The 17,026-nt window shown below is 40.0% G+C and overlaps 1 protein-coding gene across 1 annotated transcript; it reads left to right on the top strand.

Annotated features, from left to right (window-relative positions):
• Nucleotides 1-701: 701 nt before the first annotated feature.
• Nucleotides 702-5,730, top strand: LOC132190856 (blue copper protein 1a-like). The gene is made up of 3 exons (XM_059605890.1): nucleotides 702-851; nucleotides 2,367-2,609; nucleotides 5,569-5,730. Exons 1-3 carry the CDS (start codon nucleotides 702-704, stop codon nucleotides 5,728-5,730), a joined length of 555 nt encoding a protein of 184 aa, XP_059461873.1.
• The last annotated feature ends 11,296 nt before the right edge of the window (nucleotides 5,731-17,026 follow it).

The following is a 17,026-nucleotide window of genomic DNA, read 5'->3' as shown; positions in this document are numbered from 1 at the left end:
AAAATATTTTCAGGGAAGTCATTTTCCCTAAAAATGTGTGCACGAAAAATATATATATTTTTTATTTTGTTATATATTTTTTCCAATAAAGTCCCGGTCAAGTTTCGATGGGGTCCTGGGCGGGTCCCGGTCAAGTTCCAAGCGGGTCCCGATGAGGTCTGGGTCAACTCCTGGGCAAGTCCCGGTCAAGTCTTGGGCGGGTCCTAGGCAGGTCCCGGTCAAGTCCCATTAAAGTCTTGGGCGGGTTCCGGTCAAGTGCCGGGCAGGTCCTGGTGGGGTCCCGAGCAAGTCCCGGTCATGTCCCAGTCAAGTCCAAGTCAAGTCTTGGTCAGGTCCCGATCGGGTCCCAGGCAGGTCCCGGGCAAGTCCCGGGCGGGTCCCGGTCAAGTCTTGTGCGAGTTCCTGACAGGTCCGAAAAGGGTCTCGAACAAGTCTCGGACGGGTCCTGGTCAAGTCCTAGGCAGGTCCGGGGCAGGTCCCAGTGGGAACCTTATTGGAAAAAATATATATATAAATTTTTTTTTTAAATTTTTTTTCCGTGCGCGCGGTAAACGCCGTAAAATTTTTATGACAGAAAAGATTTTCAGGAAAAATAACTTCCCTAAAAATATTTTCTGACGGAAACCATTTTACGTCGAAATAAACGAAGCCTTATAAATACCCACTATTTCTAGTTTTTTGAGATCCATTAGAGAGAATCAATGGCATCTTCCCAATATTTCTTCATCCTTGCGATTGTAGCAATTCTTGTCCCTTCAATTTTGGCCACAGAGTTTGTGGTTGGTGATGACAAGGGTGGGACTGTTGACTATAATTACATAGCTTGGGCTCAAGGAAAGGAGTTCCATGTGGTGACACCCTTGGTAAATTAACTTTATAAACTTTTTGTTTGTATGCCTTCAAATTACCTTATTTTTGATGTAATCTTTTAGTTTTGTTAGTATTTATGTTGGCTTAATTCGGTTCCAAAATGAAGAGCCTACTATCCACAGGCTCAAACACTGATATAGAATGCTCAGAATTCAATCGCCACCGTTCATAACGTGGATTCATGTGTCATGAACGTCCCTGCAAAGTTTCAGCTCAATCGTACCACAAACTCATCGATCGAAGCTATTGATCAAGGACCGATGGAATGTCCTTTGCAGGGGGTGTCCAGACACGAATTCCAGCAAGCATGTTTTTTGCTCGCAAGGCCTTGTCCGGACACCCCGTACCTATTATGCCCAAAAACGTGTTTTTAGTGGGCCCAGGTCTAGGGTTTGTTGTACTATATATATATATATATATATATATATATATATATATATATACATCATTATAGGAGTGAGGGGTACGAATTTTCACCCAAGAGAGTTCGTCGGAGGCCATTATAGGAGTGAGGGGTACGAATTTTCACCCAAGAGAGTTCGTCGGAGGCTTTGCTAAGAGAGATCATATATGGTGAGCGTTAAATTGAATGTCTTAGAGTTTTAGTTATTCCTTTGGTAAATCTACGGTTGAGAAGTTTATTGGAAGGGTCCAGTAAAGGAGAATCACATTGAAGAAGATTGTGAGCAAGGAGACGAGTTGTCGGCTTGTCGATTTTACAGAGCCAAGGTCTTACAAAGGGTTGTAAGTGTTCCTAGTGTTTGTAATCTCTGGATAATATTTTGATAGTGATTTCTTGGGTTTGGCTGCCCCGGAGATGTTTTACTTTTAAATCGATTTTTAAAAGGTTTTCTCTTCGTAACCAAAATATTAGTGTCTGCCTCTTTATTGCTTTATATATTTTGGTGATTGAATTGTTTCTTGCTTCATAGTATTAATTCCACATAAATTGTGTTAAACAAGTTTTTTGAGTCGTTAAGCGTTTTTCAAGTTTTATTTGCCGATGCTTGCTTTCTAGTAGACGCTTTGTTAAAGTTTGATTAAATATACATTCTTGCTATCAGCTTTAAAATATTGATTAAATTTTTTTGGATAAGTGATGATTTAATATGGCATCAAAGCCATAGGCCATGCGATCGAATCTTAATTTCATCAATTCACCTCTATTTAATTAAATATTTCAGATGTTGGGTCTCACCTATTAAAAGGGAGTTTGAGATGATCATACATGAGGCGGAGCATTAAAGTATTGATTATATTTCATCACGATAGAAAGTTTTTTCCTTTACAAAAAGTGGACGGGGAGTCACTCCCATAGCATTACTCCAATTTTTGTAAAGGAAAATCATTTCCATTCAGATTTTGTTACATAGCATTACTCGACTTTGAGGTTGCCTTGTTTTTAAAGGGTTGCTAGTGGATTCTTTTTGTTTCTTATTTATTTGTCAATTAATTCGTGTAAATATATTTCTTTTTAGTTTGATTGATGATGGAAGAATCAAGTTCTTGGTGCAGTTTTCAAGTATACACCGGGATCCCATATTGTTCTTGAAGTCAATGAAATTGGCTTCCAACAATGTGTGGCACCGTTGGGAACTGAGGCCTTGGTTAGTGGAAATGATGTGATTACCCTAGCAATCTTGGGAAGAAATTGGTATATTTGTGGTGTTGCCAATCATTGTCAGATTAACAATCAAAAGCTTGCCATAACAGAGTCTCCAGCACCTTCTCCCGTATCAGTAGGTAAGGGAAGCGTTACAACTATATATTATTAGTGGATGACTGCTATTTTTGGCATCCTTGTGATGATCATGGTTTAAAGTTAGATCAATAGTACTATAGTTAAAATTCTATTTTTATGTTTGTGGAGTGTATTGAATTCATTAATTGTTTGCATTGTATTGGATATGAATTTATTGACTTATAGTAGTACTCGTGTTCTGAATTATAAACCATTTGTGCTCTATATTTGTACCAAATACTATGTTTGAGCATATTTGTTAAATTATCATGCAAACAGCAGGTGGGGCTTAGGATATTTAACATTATAAAGAGAGGGTGGAAATTTGCTCAGGAGAAATACTATATATCTAAAAAATTTTCATCAAAAGTTAGTTCCTAAATGATGTGTTACCATCTTACGAGTTGGTGACACATTTCTCAAAATAATAAAGCTCATGTGATGATGACACATCATTTGGGAACCAACTTTTAAACAAAATTTGAGAAATGTATCACTTCTCTTTTCTCAGTGGCTTGACTTTTCTAAGTGATGTAAATATATTATCATATGTTCTAAATCCTATAGTCAGCAAGTGAAGGAAGAGGATAACTTCTATAAGGAGCTGGTGTAAACCAGCTCCTTTGTGCCCACCAATCAGCCAGTGACACCTTAGCATATCAGAAAAATCTTAAGTTTAAGAAATAAACACTACCACACTAGATTATACAAAATATAAAAAGAAAAATAATTAAAAAACCAATTAATTATTTAAAAAATGGGTAATTACCTTTTCTCCTCATCAACTACAACACATTGTCACTTTGCCCCCATGAACTGACAACCCTACTACCCGACCCTATCAAACTACCATTTTGTGCCCAAAACCACCCCTTCTGTTAGTCAAAGGCATTAATTCAGATGGTTAACCCGTCATGTGCGCCCCACATGCCATCTTGAAATTTTCTATCCCACCTTTTTCCCCCATCAACTACAACACATTGTCACTTTTCCTCCATCAACTACAACACATTGTCATTTCAAGAGTCTTTCATGTGGGGCACACATGACGGGTTGGCCGTCTGAGTTAACGCCTTTGACTGACGGAATGAGGGTTTTGGACACAAAATGATAGTTTGATAGGGTCGGGCAGTAGTGTTGACAGTCCATGGGGACAAAGTTACAATGCGTTGTAGTTGATAGGGGAAAAGGTAATTACCCCTTTAAATAAACAAAAGAAAAACAAATGGGTGGCTGGCTGGCCACTCCACCCCCATTTGGGGTGGCCAGCAGCCACCCGAAGGGAGGTAGGGGTGGCTTGCCACTGCCCCCGTAGGCCATGGGTGGTTGCGCCAGCCACCCCCAACCCATCTGGGGTGGGCGGCAAGCCACCCTATGGGCGGAGGTGGCCCACACGGCCACCTCCAACAGATCTAGGGTGGCCGGCGAGCTAGCCCATGGGCTGGGTTGGCCCGCGTGACCACCCCCACCCATGGGGTGGCTCGCCAACCACCCTAGATGGGCTAGGGATGGCCGCACGACCATCCCAACCTATCCGGGGTGGCCGGATAGCCACCCCAGATCTGCCTAGGTGGCCCGTGCGGGCCACCTCCGCCCATATGGGGTGGCGGCGAGCCACCCTCTGCCCTCTTGCAATTTCTTAAAAAAAAAAACAAAAAATGGAAAAACCTATATAATCTTGTGTTTTGGTGCCTATTTGAAACGGTGCAATAATCCTAGGTGGCCTATTCTTATTGGTAGGCACAACACCAGCTCCTTTATAGAAGTTATCCTTGTGAAGGAAAACATAATAACAAAGGAAATGAGCGGTGTAAACATGATGGTGTTTGGTACATCCTTTTGACATTTTTTTTTTATATATATATAAATAGTAATAAGAGGTTAACTTCTGTGAGAGAAAAGTGAAAAAAAAAAATAATAATAATAATTTAAAAAATATGTTGATTTTTTTTTTTTAGAAGTGAAGAATAAAGGGAGGGGAAGGAGAGAGGGTTGCCAATAAAAAGAGACAGAAAAATAAGTTTTTAAGAACTATATTTTGTTTTTATTGATTTGATAACATTTATAATAGAAAACAATCATATTTATAGGAAAGCTAGGGTAGATGAGAATAATACAAATATGGAGATAACATGATTACTTAAAAGGTAGGAGATCCAATCAAATCTGATTATAGGAGATTAGAATTAATTACAGTAAGATAATTGAAATCAAATCTCATAATATATTTTAACATCCCCTCAACTCAAGGTGAACAATTGTGGAATCTTGAGTTTGATTTTTTTTTTTTTTTTTTTAAGACGATAGCGGTGGATGTCATAGGCAGGGAGGGTGGCCGGAAACTCGCTAGATTTTGTGGCAACCAACAGGGATGACAAGAAATAAGCCTTTAACAACAATATGCCAAAAAATGAGCCAAACATTATGGCAACAATAAGCCAAAGGATACTTTAGCTTCTTTTTTTTTTTCTTTTTTGTTTTCTTAAAAGTATATGTGAATGTGCCTCATAAAAAAAAAAATAATAATAAATAAATGCTAAAAGACATTACTTGAAAATGTTGAGTAACATTTTTCGGGACAATAGACAGTATAAAAGCATTTACAACTTTCTTATAACCTCTTATCTTCCGTATTGCTCCCCGTAGCACTTTAGCTTCCATATCTATTATTTTAACCCAAAATTTTTCTCTCTTTTCTCTTCTCTCATATTTTGGCCCTTCATTGGGGACTATGTTAGAATTTTTATAAAAAAAAAATGTAAGAACAAATAGGAAACATATATTTTGTAAAAAAAATATATATATATTTTAATGATATAAGAAAAAAATAAAAAATAAAAAAGCTATTATATATAGTGTGATTGTGATTCTTTGAGAAGAAGTTACCTTTGGAGTTTCGGTGAGGTTGATTGTTGCTATGGTTTTGATATGTGTGTTTGCCTTTGTTTGAGCCATAGGACCACGAGTCTTTGGTTTGTGAGAGTAAAGTGCAAAATTACCAGAATCAGCCAATTCAGGGCGTTGTTGATGCCGATGGTGTCCAAGAAGCATGTCATGATTCAGCATTACAACTTGAAAGTTGTCAAAGGTGCATATCACCTCTCGATGCAGCAAAGTGAAGATCGTAATAAATCCTGTATAAAATGGATTTAGACCATCCATGATGTAGGCGATGAAGTCATCCTCATCAACAGGTTTTCCCACTGCATTGAGTTGTTCAACCCATGATTTGGATCGATTAGGGGACCTGATGTGCAAATTATCTACCTAAATTAATAGGTAAATAATTGTACGTTTTACCTGTAAGTGCACAAGGTCAACATGGTAGAATAGGGTGCAAGTACATGATCATTCCCACGAAGATTGCTGAATTTTCGTTTTAAAAGTAAATTCCTTAAGCAAAAGTAAAATAAAGATTGATTGTTGAAGTGATGATAATAAAGAGCAGGGCTTTGATATCCACCACTAATTATATTAAGCTAATATATCAATATGCCAATGCTTTGATCAAGTTATGCATATTTAATGTTTGTCAACCTAAGGGCATGGTGTATGCTCCTTAAGCTATAGATTTCCCTAAGCAACAAGTTAGGCATGGTGTATACTCTAACTCTTTTCTTCCCTAAAGGATTTAGCATGGTATATACTAAGTTGTTCTTTAGAAAAGCATATGTTCTATGGAAATCGACAAACATACGAGGCCTAGGGCATGGTATATACTCCCGGTTCCCAATGTTGATTAACCCAAGAATCTGGCGTGGATATCTCTTGTTACTTATGTTCAACCCAGGACACGGTCATCCAAATTAATTTAACTAACTAGTCCATACCACATGCATATGTTGATCAGGCACACACATATGAGGAATTCATGCAAGCAGGTATTAATCAAGTTAAATAGCACAACAAAATCATCACAAAGGCCCCAATATTGAAATATTAACAAAACATAACTAGGGCTTCAATCCAACCCTACTAAATAAATTAGCTACACATAGAGTTGATGTTAAACATCTTCATAAAAGAAAAGAATGGAAAAGAATAAACCCGAGACTTGAACTTGAGAGCTCCTATTCTTCTCCTTCTCCAAGCCTGTCTATTCTCAAGGCTTAGGGGTCTATTTATAGGCTTTAAAAGTCCTTGGAAAAGTAGTAAACCCTAGGAATTTCGTAGGGTTTCAATCCTATTACAATTGGGAGTTGGAAAACCCTAATATGGAAATAGGGACATCTTAGCCGCCACCTTGGTTTGTCTCCTGCGCACGGGTGCGATCGATCACAGCCCGTGTGCACTCGATCGCAGGTACCCTGCGATTGATCGCAATGTCAGGGAGTTTCGATTTTTCCCATCTTCTCTCTTTGAGCCCAGATCACCTAGTTTTACTTCATTTTCTTCCAAAAGCCTGTAAAAACATAAAAAACATAAAAAGAAATTAAAATGACCTAATTAAGTAAAACCAAAGGAAAAAAACATGCAAGTTAAGGGCTGAAAATATGAATATTTTCGCACTTATCACACCCGCAAACTTACATATTGCTAGTCCCTTAGCAATACAAAACTAAAAAAAAAAAAAAAAAAAACAAGAATGGAAAAACAGAAAACAAGAGATAAATCTATCTTTCGTGGGATGTACGATTGCATTTAGCATATGCAACAAGCCTTTTAAACCACTAGGAATTCCCTAGTGGACGAGTGAAGTCTCGTGAGGGTTTTTCAGAAATGTTACCCACAAACATAATGCACAGTTCATGTTATTTCAAAAATTCAAGCATCACTTCAAAATCATGATTTTTATTCATTAGCAAGCTTAAAAAGATAAACTTCATCTTCACAATGAATTGGAATCTCAAAGTGCAATTATTTACAAAGGACATGCTGAAATATCACAAGTTTGAAACAGTGTATAGTGAACTAGTACAAAATTATGAGGCTTCCAAATCTTTCCAATAAGCAATGTCTCTGTATCTCATACTTCACTGAAATTCCTATTAGACTGACACAAGGGCATATTCTTTTTCTCTTTTTTTTTTTTGTCAGGTTGTGCAATGTTGGTTACTTTAAGCTTTCTAATTGATCCATATAACGAGTGTTTGGTCAATGACTCCCAAACCAGATGGTTTTAGGGCATTAGGTGTAGAGACACCCCTAAGAACCTAATAACTTGAGTCAAAAAGGCTGCAAAACCAACTAACCATGACATTGATCAAATTCAAAATTTTCACCTTTTGACGTGAACACTCAATGCTTTGAGGCAAGAGGTCCAGATACTCAATAAAAAGCCATCAATGATCATTTATTTCACTCTTTTTATATATATATATATATATATATATATATATACATATATATATACATATATATATACATATATATATATTTTAAATATGCCATAGTGTCATCTAATAAGTCATCCAATTTCATTCAAGATGCAGAAACACGCATATCAGAACTCATGTCATACCTCACAGAGTATGTACTAATGTGCTTGTGTGATCAGATCAAACATGTGATTTTTCAACTGTCCTTAAACAAATAATCAACTAACAGATTTACTCATCAGATCATGTGTTCAAAATGTTAAGCTTACTGATGAATTTAAGCCACAATTCTGTTAGATCAACTTAAAATTTTAGGGCAATCATGAACATGCATAAAATTTTTATTTTTATTTTTATTTTTTATTTTTTTTTTTATTTTTTTTAACACTCAAAACAAACAATTAACATGAAATTGGGACAAAGTGTGTGTGAACATGTGTGCCCATACCTCCAAACTTAAATGACACGTTGTCCCCAATGTGTCTAAGTAAAGGAAAGAATGTACCCAGGGGATAGTGGACATAGTCTTGGAGAGCATGGCTCGTAACACACCTCCCAAACTCGAATTGAAGCACACTTGTCCCTACAAAGTAACAAAACACACAAACAAGTAAAAAGAAACAAAACGAAAACTAAAGAAAAATTGAACAAAACAAAAGAAAAATAACTATGGAATGCTGCCAAGTGCGCTCGATCGCACATGTTGTGCGTTCGATCGCACTAACAGAGTGCGGTAGGCTCACATATGGAGACCTGCGCTCGATCGCAGTAACAGAATAGAAAAGAACGACATAACACTAAAATTACTAACACAACAAAATAGAATTCAAACAAAATAAAATAAAGCAAACATAAAATAAAAGGATATGCTATGGGTTGCCTCCCATGAGCGCTAAGTTTTATGTCTTCAGCCAGACGATAGTCCCCTCTCAGTGTTGCCCAGAAGTAGATGCTCCAGGTGGTGGTGGTAATCGGTTGAGGATGGGCCGCATCAATTCTTCTAGGGCAGCTAAGCGCTTGTCCATGGCAACCTTATCTTCCCTAGCCTCCCTTCTTTGATCAGCTAGCTCCCTCCGAAGACCGTCCATTTGTTCACAAAGGGATCGGTATTGGATGGCTCGAACGTCAATTGAGGTCGACTCCTCATCTTCATCTACTGGCTCAGCTGGCGGTTCATCTTCGACCATTGGCTCGACCTCATCTGCTTCTTCCTCTTCCTCTGGATATGCCCGGGGCATATGGGAGCAGCTCTTGTTCCATTGGCGAATGATAAGTGCTAAAATATTTATATTTTCAGCCCTTAACTTGCATGTTTTAATCCTTTGGTTTTGGTTAATTAGGACATTTTACTGCCTTTTTGTATTTTCTTTGTTTTATAGGCTTTTGGAAGAAAAGAAAGCATTTCTGGAAAAATTCCAAGCTTAAAGGGGCAAATTGGGAAGACCTAGAGGATATGGTTAAGCTTAACCAATCATGGTTAAAGTTTAATCAAATAAAGGAAAGGATTAATTCGGAATTTCTCAATTTGAAGTCAAATCGGATTGGATGCAAAATTGGATTCTGAATATGTCTCGGTATTTTGACCATAACTTTCATCTCAGATATCCGATTGAGGTGATTCAAGCGGTATTGGAAAGCTAACTCAAACTAATACAATTCATTGTGAAATAGCATTTTCCCAATTCGGAGTGCCGCAAGGCCAAAATCATGCCGCAAGATAGGACCGCAATTCTGGGCGAATCCTATTCCGATTTGGGCTTAGGTTTTCTTTATCCTAATTGGGCTTGGACTTAAATCTTCGAAATTCCTAGGATTACTAGGGCTTCTAGGGCTCTCCTAAGCCATATAAATAGACCTCTAAGCCTCACAATTGGAGGAGGCCGTTTTAAGCTGAATTACGACGTATTGCCGTGGGGAAGCTTTTGCTTTGTTTTCCATTGTAAGTTTTATTCTTTCGATGATGACAATTCAATTGGTGATTATTTTTGTTATCATGAGAGGCTAAATCTTTCAACTAAGGTTGAAGATGAAGCTTCGTCATTGACAAACTCATGTATTCTCGTATTTTGTTTATACAATTTTGACTTCGAATAAGGATGTTGTAGATTTTCATTCAATTGCTTGATTTATATCTTTTAATTGAATGTGATGAACTATTATGTGTTGGAGTTGGATATTTGATGTGTTTCATCCTTCGGATACATCAAATCATTCGATTGAAATCGGATATCCGTTGTGATTCGTTAACCAAACGGATACATAGGATGATTTAATTTCGAATCGGATATTTGTTGTGATTTGTAAAAATGGGTGGATTCATTGAATGATTTAAACTTGATATTTGTAAAACATCGAATATAGTTTTTCGATTGTAGGAACAAATACGAGAATATAGAGTTAAGATTTGGCGAAGTGAATTCTAAAACCTTAGTGTTCTTTACCATTTTATTTCATTATTTTCTTTAGTTTATGTTTTATTTTGCACGACAAAAATCACAAAATTCGGAACTAGGTTAAAATAGAGTTGGTTTAAATAGAAATTGGTTTACACAACACAAATCCCTGTGGATCGACCTCGCACTTGCACACACGCTATATTGCACACGACTCGTGCACTTGCGAGTACAATTAAATTTGTACATCAAATTTTGGCGCCGTTGCCGGGGATTTGTTTGTTTGTGAAATTGATTTTTATTTGAATTGGTTTTATTTTTCTACTAGTTGTTTTATTTTTGCAATTTTATTTTATTGTATTTGTATTTGTTGTTGTTTCTGCCATTCTGATCTAAAAAAAAAAAAAAAAACAGAAAAAAGAAAAAGAAAAAGGGGTTTGTTGTTTCTGTTTTTCTTGCTGCAGTTTCAGAGAATTTTAGTTTCTGTCAGTACGATCGATCGCACTCCATCTGCGATCGAGCGCACTCGAGCCTTTTCGGTGAGCAGCCTGCGTGCCTGCGCCTGATCCATTCTGCAAGTACGCACGAGCGCACAGCGAACGCACATCTGCGATCGAGTGCATCACCAGAAGCAGCTAAGCACAATTTTTTTGTTGTTGTTTTGAAATTTCTTTTGTATATTGTTGTTGAATAGTTAGTTCTATTTTTTTTGTTTGGTTGTTTGTGTTCTTTCTGTGATTATTCATTGTTGTTTAATCAGTTTATTTGAACACTCGAGATTGGTGTATGCTTGGTCGGAGATCCCTAAACTTAGATTTGACACCTTTAGATCCCGACATTGATAGAACTCTTAGGAGAACTCGGAGAGCACCTGTTGAGAGTGAGGATAGAGGTGAAATGGGAGACCAACAAGATAACATAGAGGAACCTAGGGTTGAGCATGAGGATGCTAGAGCTGGAAATCCCGAGCAAGCTAGAGCTTGGAATGTGGACTTCACTACGTCACTTAGGGAGTTGTTCGCACCTGTGGACTTCACTACATCCCATTCGTGTATAGTGTTGCCACCAACCAATGCTACTCATTTTGATTTGAAACCTCATGTCATCCAACTCCTACCATCGTTCCATGGTCTAGAACTTGAAAATCCTTATAGTCATGTAAAGAAATTCAAGGACATATGCGCCACTTTCAAATTTCAAAATTTCTCCGAAGAGTCTGTTCATCTCAGACTATTTCCTTTCTCTCTACAAGACAAAGCTAGGGCATGGTTGGACTCCAACACGCCCGGATCCATTACATCTTGGGAAAGCTTGTTAAGCAAGTTCTATAACAAGTATTTCCCAATGTCAAAGGTCAATGAATGCAGAAAGGAAATAAGCTCCTTCACTCAAGAGGAGGATGAGAAATTTTCAGAGTGTTGGGAAAGGTTTAAGGAGTTGTTGATAAGATGCCCCCCACATGGATATGAGAAGTGGAGACTCGTTCAATTTTTCTACCAAGGATTGACCCAATCCAACCGTAGTATGATCGAGTCAATGAATGGGGGAGCATTCTTAAGTTTGACAGGGGATGCAGCATATAAGGCATTAGACAAGTTGTCCGACAGCTCACAGCAGTGGGATTTTTCGAGTTGTCGGGATAAATCTGCCCGTATTCCCAAGAAAGGTGGCATCTATGAGGTTAAGGAGGACACTGATTTGAGGATAAAGATAGATGCTCTGACCAAGAAGGTTGAAGCCCTTGCAGTGGGTCAATCCGTAAATGCCGCCAACACTTTCAATGTTGATGGCTGTTCAATCTGTGCTAATCCTATGCACTTAGCACAGAATTGTCCATTTTCACCGGCTTTTGCCGAGTGCGCCATGGAACAAGTGAACGCCTTTAATGACTTTAGGAAGCAAGCAAGCGGACCATACTCAGAGACATACAATCCAGGGTGGCGGAACCACCCTAATTTCTCATGGAAGCAGAGCCAACCAATGAATCAAGGATTTCCCTCACAGAATCATGGTCGTTCAACTCAACCAGTGCAACATCCTGCATCTTCGTCACAATCATCGCTGGAGGAAACGATGAAGGCATTCATACAATCGAATAGCCAGACCATACAAGAGCTCAAAAACTCTACCATGGCAAATACCCAAGCAATAGATGAAGTAAAGAATGCCACCATGGTTAACACCCAAGCAATTGCGAAGATGGAGAGTCAGATTGGACAGATAGCCAATCACTTGGGTGAGAGAGAAAAAGGGAAATTGCCCAGTCAGCCCGTGCCCAACCCAAAAGGTCAATATATGGTTGGGAATTCCTCAAATCCTGCACACGGACAAGAACATGTGCAAGCAATTGTCACTCTGAGGTCAGGAAGACAAGTGGACAATCAGGTGGCTGAGAAAGAAGAAGACCCTGCAGGGCAAGAAAAGGAAAAGAGTGGCAACAAAGAGAAGAGAGATGCCGAGCCATCTACAGCCACACCCATTATTGAGGACCCTCCTAGGTCATTTATGCCGAAAGCACCTTACCCTGAAAGGTTGCAAGCCCCCAAGAAAGGAGGGAAGTTTGAGGACATTCTAGAAGTGTTCAAGCAAGTCCAAATCAATATTCCATTTTTGGACGCCATCCAACAAGTGCCTTCTTATGCGAAGTTCTTGAAGGATTTGATCACAGTTAAGAGAAGAACAAATGTCCCAAAGAAAGCATTTCTGACCGAGCAAGTTAGCTCCATCCTTCAGTGCAAGTTGCCCATTAAGTATAAGGACCCTGGGTGTCCTACCATCTCTTGCACGATAGGAGTCAGTCGAATTGAGAAGGCTCTTTTAGATCTTGGGGCGAGCGTGAATCTCCTACCCTATTCAGTTTACCTACAATTAGGGTTAGGGGAACTGAAGCCCACGTCCATGACACTTCAATTGGCTGATAGGTCAGTTAAGATACCACGGGGAATCATTGAGGATGTTTTGATCAAGGTGGATAAGTTTTACTTCCCCGTGGACTTCATTGTGCTAGACACAGAGCCGGTCAAGAATGTTGGCATTCAAATACCGGTGATTCTAGGGCGACCATTCTTAGCTACGGCTAACGCCCTGATTAATTGTAGGACAGGGGTGATGAAGATTTCCTTCGGAAATATGACAGTGGAGCTGAATATCTTTGATATCAGCAAACAACCATTGGAGTATGATGAAGTGAGAAATGTATGCTTGATAGAGGAGATTATGGAAGAGACAGTGAATGAATCAAGCATAGAAGACCCCTTGGAGGCATGCTTTGCTCAGTTCGGAGAGGATTTAGATTTGGACAAGTTGCTTGAGCAAGCAGATGCAATTTTGGAGACTGCTCCTCTGGTGAGCAGTGAGACGGAGGAGACAACAACACTTGATCCCCCAAAGAAGGAACTTAAGCCTCTACCGGATAACCTTAAGTATAAGTTCCTAGGTCCAGCAGATTCTTTGCCTGTGATTATAGCTTCGGATTTGGTTGATGCTCAAGAGGAAAAATTGCTAGAGGTGTTAAGACAGCACAAGGAAGCTATCGGTTGGACCATTGAGGATATCAAGGGGATCAGTCCCTCGGTGGTGATGCACAAGATACATTTAGAGGAGAATGCCAAGCCATCGAGGGAGCCACAGAGAAGGTTAAACCCAACTATGCAAGAGGTTGTGAGGGCTGAAGTGATTAAGTTGTTGGATGCAGGGATCATTTATCCAATCTCGGATAGCAAGTGGGTAAGCCCAATTCATGTTGTGCCAAAGCGGGCTGGATTGACGGTAGTAAAGAACAAGGATGATGAGTTGGTCCCAACTCGTATTCAGTCCGGATGGAGAGTTTGCATAGACTACCGCAAGCTAAATGCCGCCACAAGGAAGGATCATTTTCCACTCCCATTCATTGATCAGATGGTGGAACGTTTGGCTGGGCACGCATACTATTGCTTCTTGGATGGTTATTCTGGATATAACCAGGTCCCTGTGGACCCCGAAGATCAGGAGAAGACGACATTTACCTGTCCTTTTGGGACTTTCGCCTACCGTCGCATGCCCTTTGGGTTATGCAACGCACCCGCTACTTTTCAGCGGTGCATGATTAGTATTTTTTCTGACATGGTAGAGCGTTTCTTAGAGATTTTCATGGACGATTTCTCTGTCTTTGGTTCATCCTTTGATGAGTGTTTGCACCGCCTGACTTTGGTATTAGTACGGTGCAAGGAGAAGAACCTGGTGCTCAATTGGGAGAAGTGCCATTTTATGGTCAAGCAAGGTATTGTATTGGGGCACGTCATATCTCAGAGGGGGATTGAGGTTGATAAAGCGAAGGTGGATTTGATTTCCAACCTTCCACCCCCACGTACAGTGAAGGAGGTTCGCTCTTTTCTGGGCCATGCAGGATTCTACAGGCGGTTTATCCAAGACTTTAGCAAGATTGCCAGGCCTTTGTGCAAGTTGTTGGTGAAGGATGCCCCATTTGTATTTGATGAGGATTGCCAGAGAGCATTTGGGGACCTTAAGAGCATTCTGACGTCCACACCCATTATTCAGCCACCCAATTGGGGTGTACCTTTTGAGATCATGTGTGACGCATCGGATTATGCCGTTGGAGCTGTTTTGGGGCAGCGTATTGATAGACTCCCCCATGTCATTTACTATGCGAGCAGGACTCTGAACGATGCACAACTCAACTACTCCACCACGGAGAAGGAGTTGTTGGCAGTCGTTTTTGCGCTAGACAAGTTCAGATCCTATTTGCTAGGATCTAAAGTCATCATCTTTTCGGATCACGCAGCATTGAAGTATCTTTTTTCCAAAAAAGATGCTAAATCTCGTCTGATCCGATGGATTTTGCTACTTCAGGAGTTTGACATAGAAATTCGGGACAAGAAGGGTTCCGAAAATGTGGTGGCGGATCATTTGTCTAGATTGACTGTGGATTACACTGAGGACGCCAGCCCCATTTCGGAGACTTTCCCTGATGAGCAATTGATGCACATTGCTCATGAGCCCGCACCATGGTTTGCTGACATAGTGAACTATCTTGTCACCGGCCAACTGCCTCAGCAGTGGGGGCGACAAGATAGGTCCAAATTTTTGTCCGTGGTGAAACATTTTTTCTGGGACGATCCTTACCTGTTCAAGTATTGTCCCGATCAGATCATTAGGAGGTGTATACCTGAGCATGACCAATCCAATGTCATCTCCTTTTGTCATGATCATGCTTGTGGAGGCCATTTCAGTGCTAAGAAGACCGCTGCCAAGATTTTGCAGTGTGGATTCTATTGGCCTACCCTTTTCAGAGACGCCCACGCTTATTGTATATCTTGTGAGCGTTGTCAGAAGCTAGGGAGTATCTCTAGAAGGAATATGATGCCCCTCAGTCCCATTCTGATTGTTGAGATTTTTGACGTATGGGGCATCGATTTCATGGGACCTTTCCCGAACTCCTTTGGCTATCTGTACATCTTGGTTGCTGTGGACTATGTGTCCAAATGGGTGGAGGCGGTTGCATGCAAGACCAATGACCACAGAGTTGTGGTCCAGTTTTTGAGAGACACTATCTTTGCTCGTTTTGGTACGCCTCGAGCAATTATAAGTGATGGAGGTAAGCATTTTTGCAATCGGATTTTTGAGCAGTTGATGAAGAAGTATTTCATCACACATAAGGTTGCCACCCCGTATCACCCACAGACGAGTGGACAGGTTGAAGTTTCCAATCGCGAGATCAAGCATATTTTGGAAAAGACGGTAAACCCCAATCGAAAAGATTGGTCTATGCGATTGAGTGACGCACTGTGGGCATATAGGACAGCTTTCAAGACCCCGATTGGGATGTCACCCTATCGGCTTGTGTACGGGAAGGCATGTCATCTTCCCGTGGAGTTGGAGCATAGAGCATATTGGGCCATCAAGCAGCTGAACTTCAATCTTTTGAAGGCTGGCTCACAAAGGAAGCTCCAACTCAATGAATTAGAGGAGCTGAGGAATGATGCTTATGAGTCTGCACGGTTGTACAAGGCACAGATGAAGAAGGCTCATGACCAGAGCATTTTGAGACGATCTTTTGAGCCTGGTGAGAAAGTCCTTCTTTACAATTCACGGCTGCATCTTTTTCCAGGCAAGTTGAAATCTCGGTGGACAGGCCCATTTATCATTCGGACAGTTTTTCCTCATGGGGCCATCGAGATTGAGGATCCTCAGAATGGTAACACCTTCAAGGTAAATGGACAGAGATTAAAACCATTCTTAGAGTTGAGGAGTAAGGAGATTGAGACGACATTGTTGGAGGATCCGAGTTATTCTGAGTGATTGTCGTCTTTTGTGGAGAGTCTGGCTGAAGACTTAAAACTTAGCGCTTGTGGGAGGCAACCCTCATTCTTTCCCTTACCATTTTATCTTGTTTGTTTGTTTCTGTTGTGTTTTTCAGGGCAAGTGTCTGCCATTCAAGTTTGGGGGAGCATTCTCCTATGTTACACCCGACTTGCGCCGCGCACCTGGTATTGTATCTCTGGACCCATTGGGGACAATGTGTCATTTTAGTTTGGGGGTGGGGTAGACATTTCTCTGTCTTTTTCCTTAATTATTCGTGTTGTTTTGTTATATATATATAATAAAAAATAAAAAATAAAAAAAATCTGCTATGTTATTGATTAAGCAAGGATAACACCTATTCTGTGGTTTGCATGTCATTGGTCTGTTTAGCATTTTGAACACAG

Source organism: Corylus avellana, chromosome ca8 (assembly GCF_901000735.1).
Source record: "Corylus avellana chromosome ca8, CavTom2PMs-1.0".
Taxonomy (NCBI): domain Eukaryota; kingdom Viridiplantae; phylum Streptophyta; class Magnoliopsida; order Fagales; family Betulaceae; genus Corylus; species Corylus avellana.
This window is presented reverse-complemented; position numbering and strand designations above follow the sequence as displayed.

Coding starts and splice junctions, on each gene's coding strand:
- LOC132190856 (XM_059605890.1), top strand. CDS start 702: ATGGCATCTTCCCAATATTTCTTCATCCTTGCGATTGTAGCAATTCTT. Junction 852..2,366: donor AAGGAAAGGAGTTCCATGTG/GTGACACCCTTG, acceptor TGATGATGGAAG/AATCAAGTTCTTGGTGCAGT. Junction 2,610..5,568: donor CAGCACCTTCTCCCGTATCA/GTAGGTAAGGGA, acceptor TTTGAGCCATAG/GACCACGAGTCTTTGGTTTG.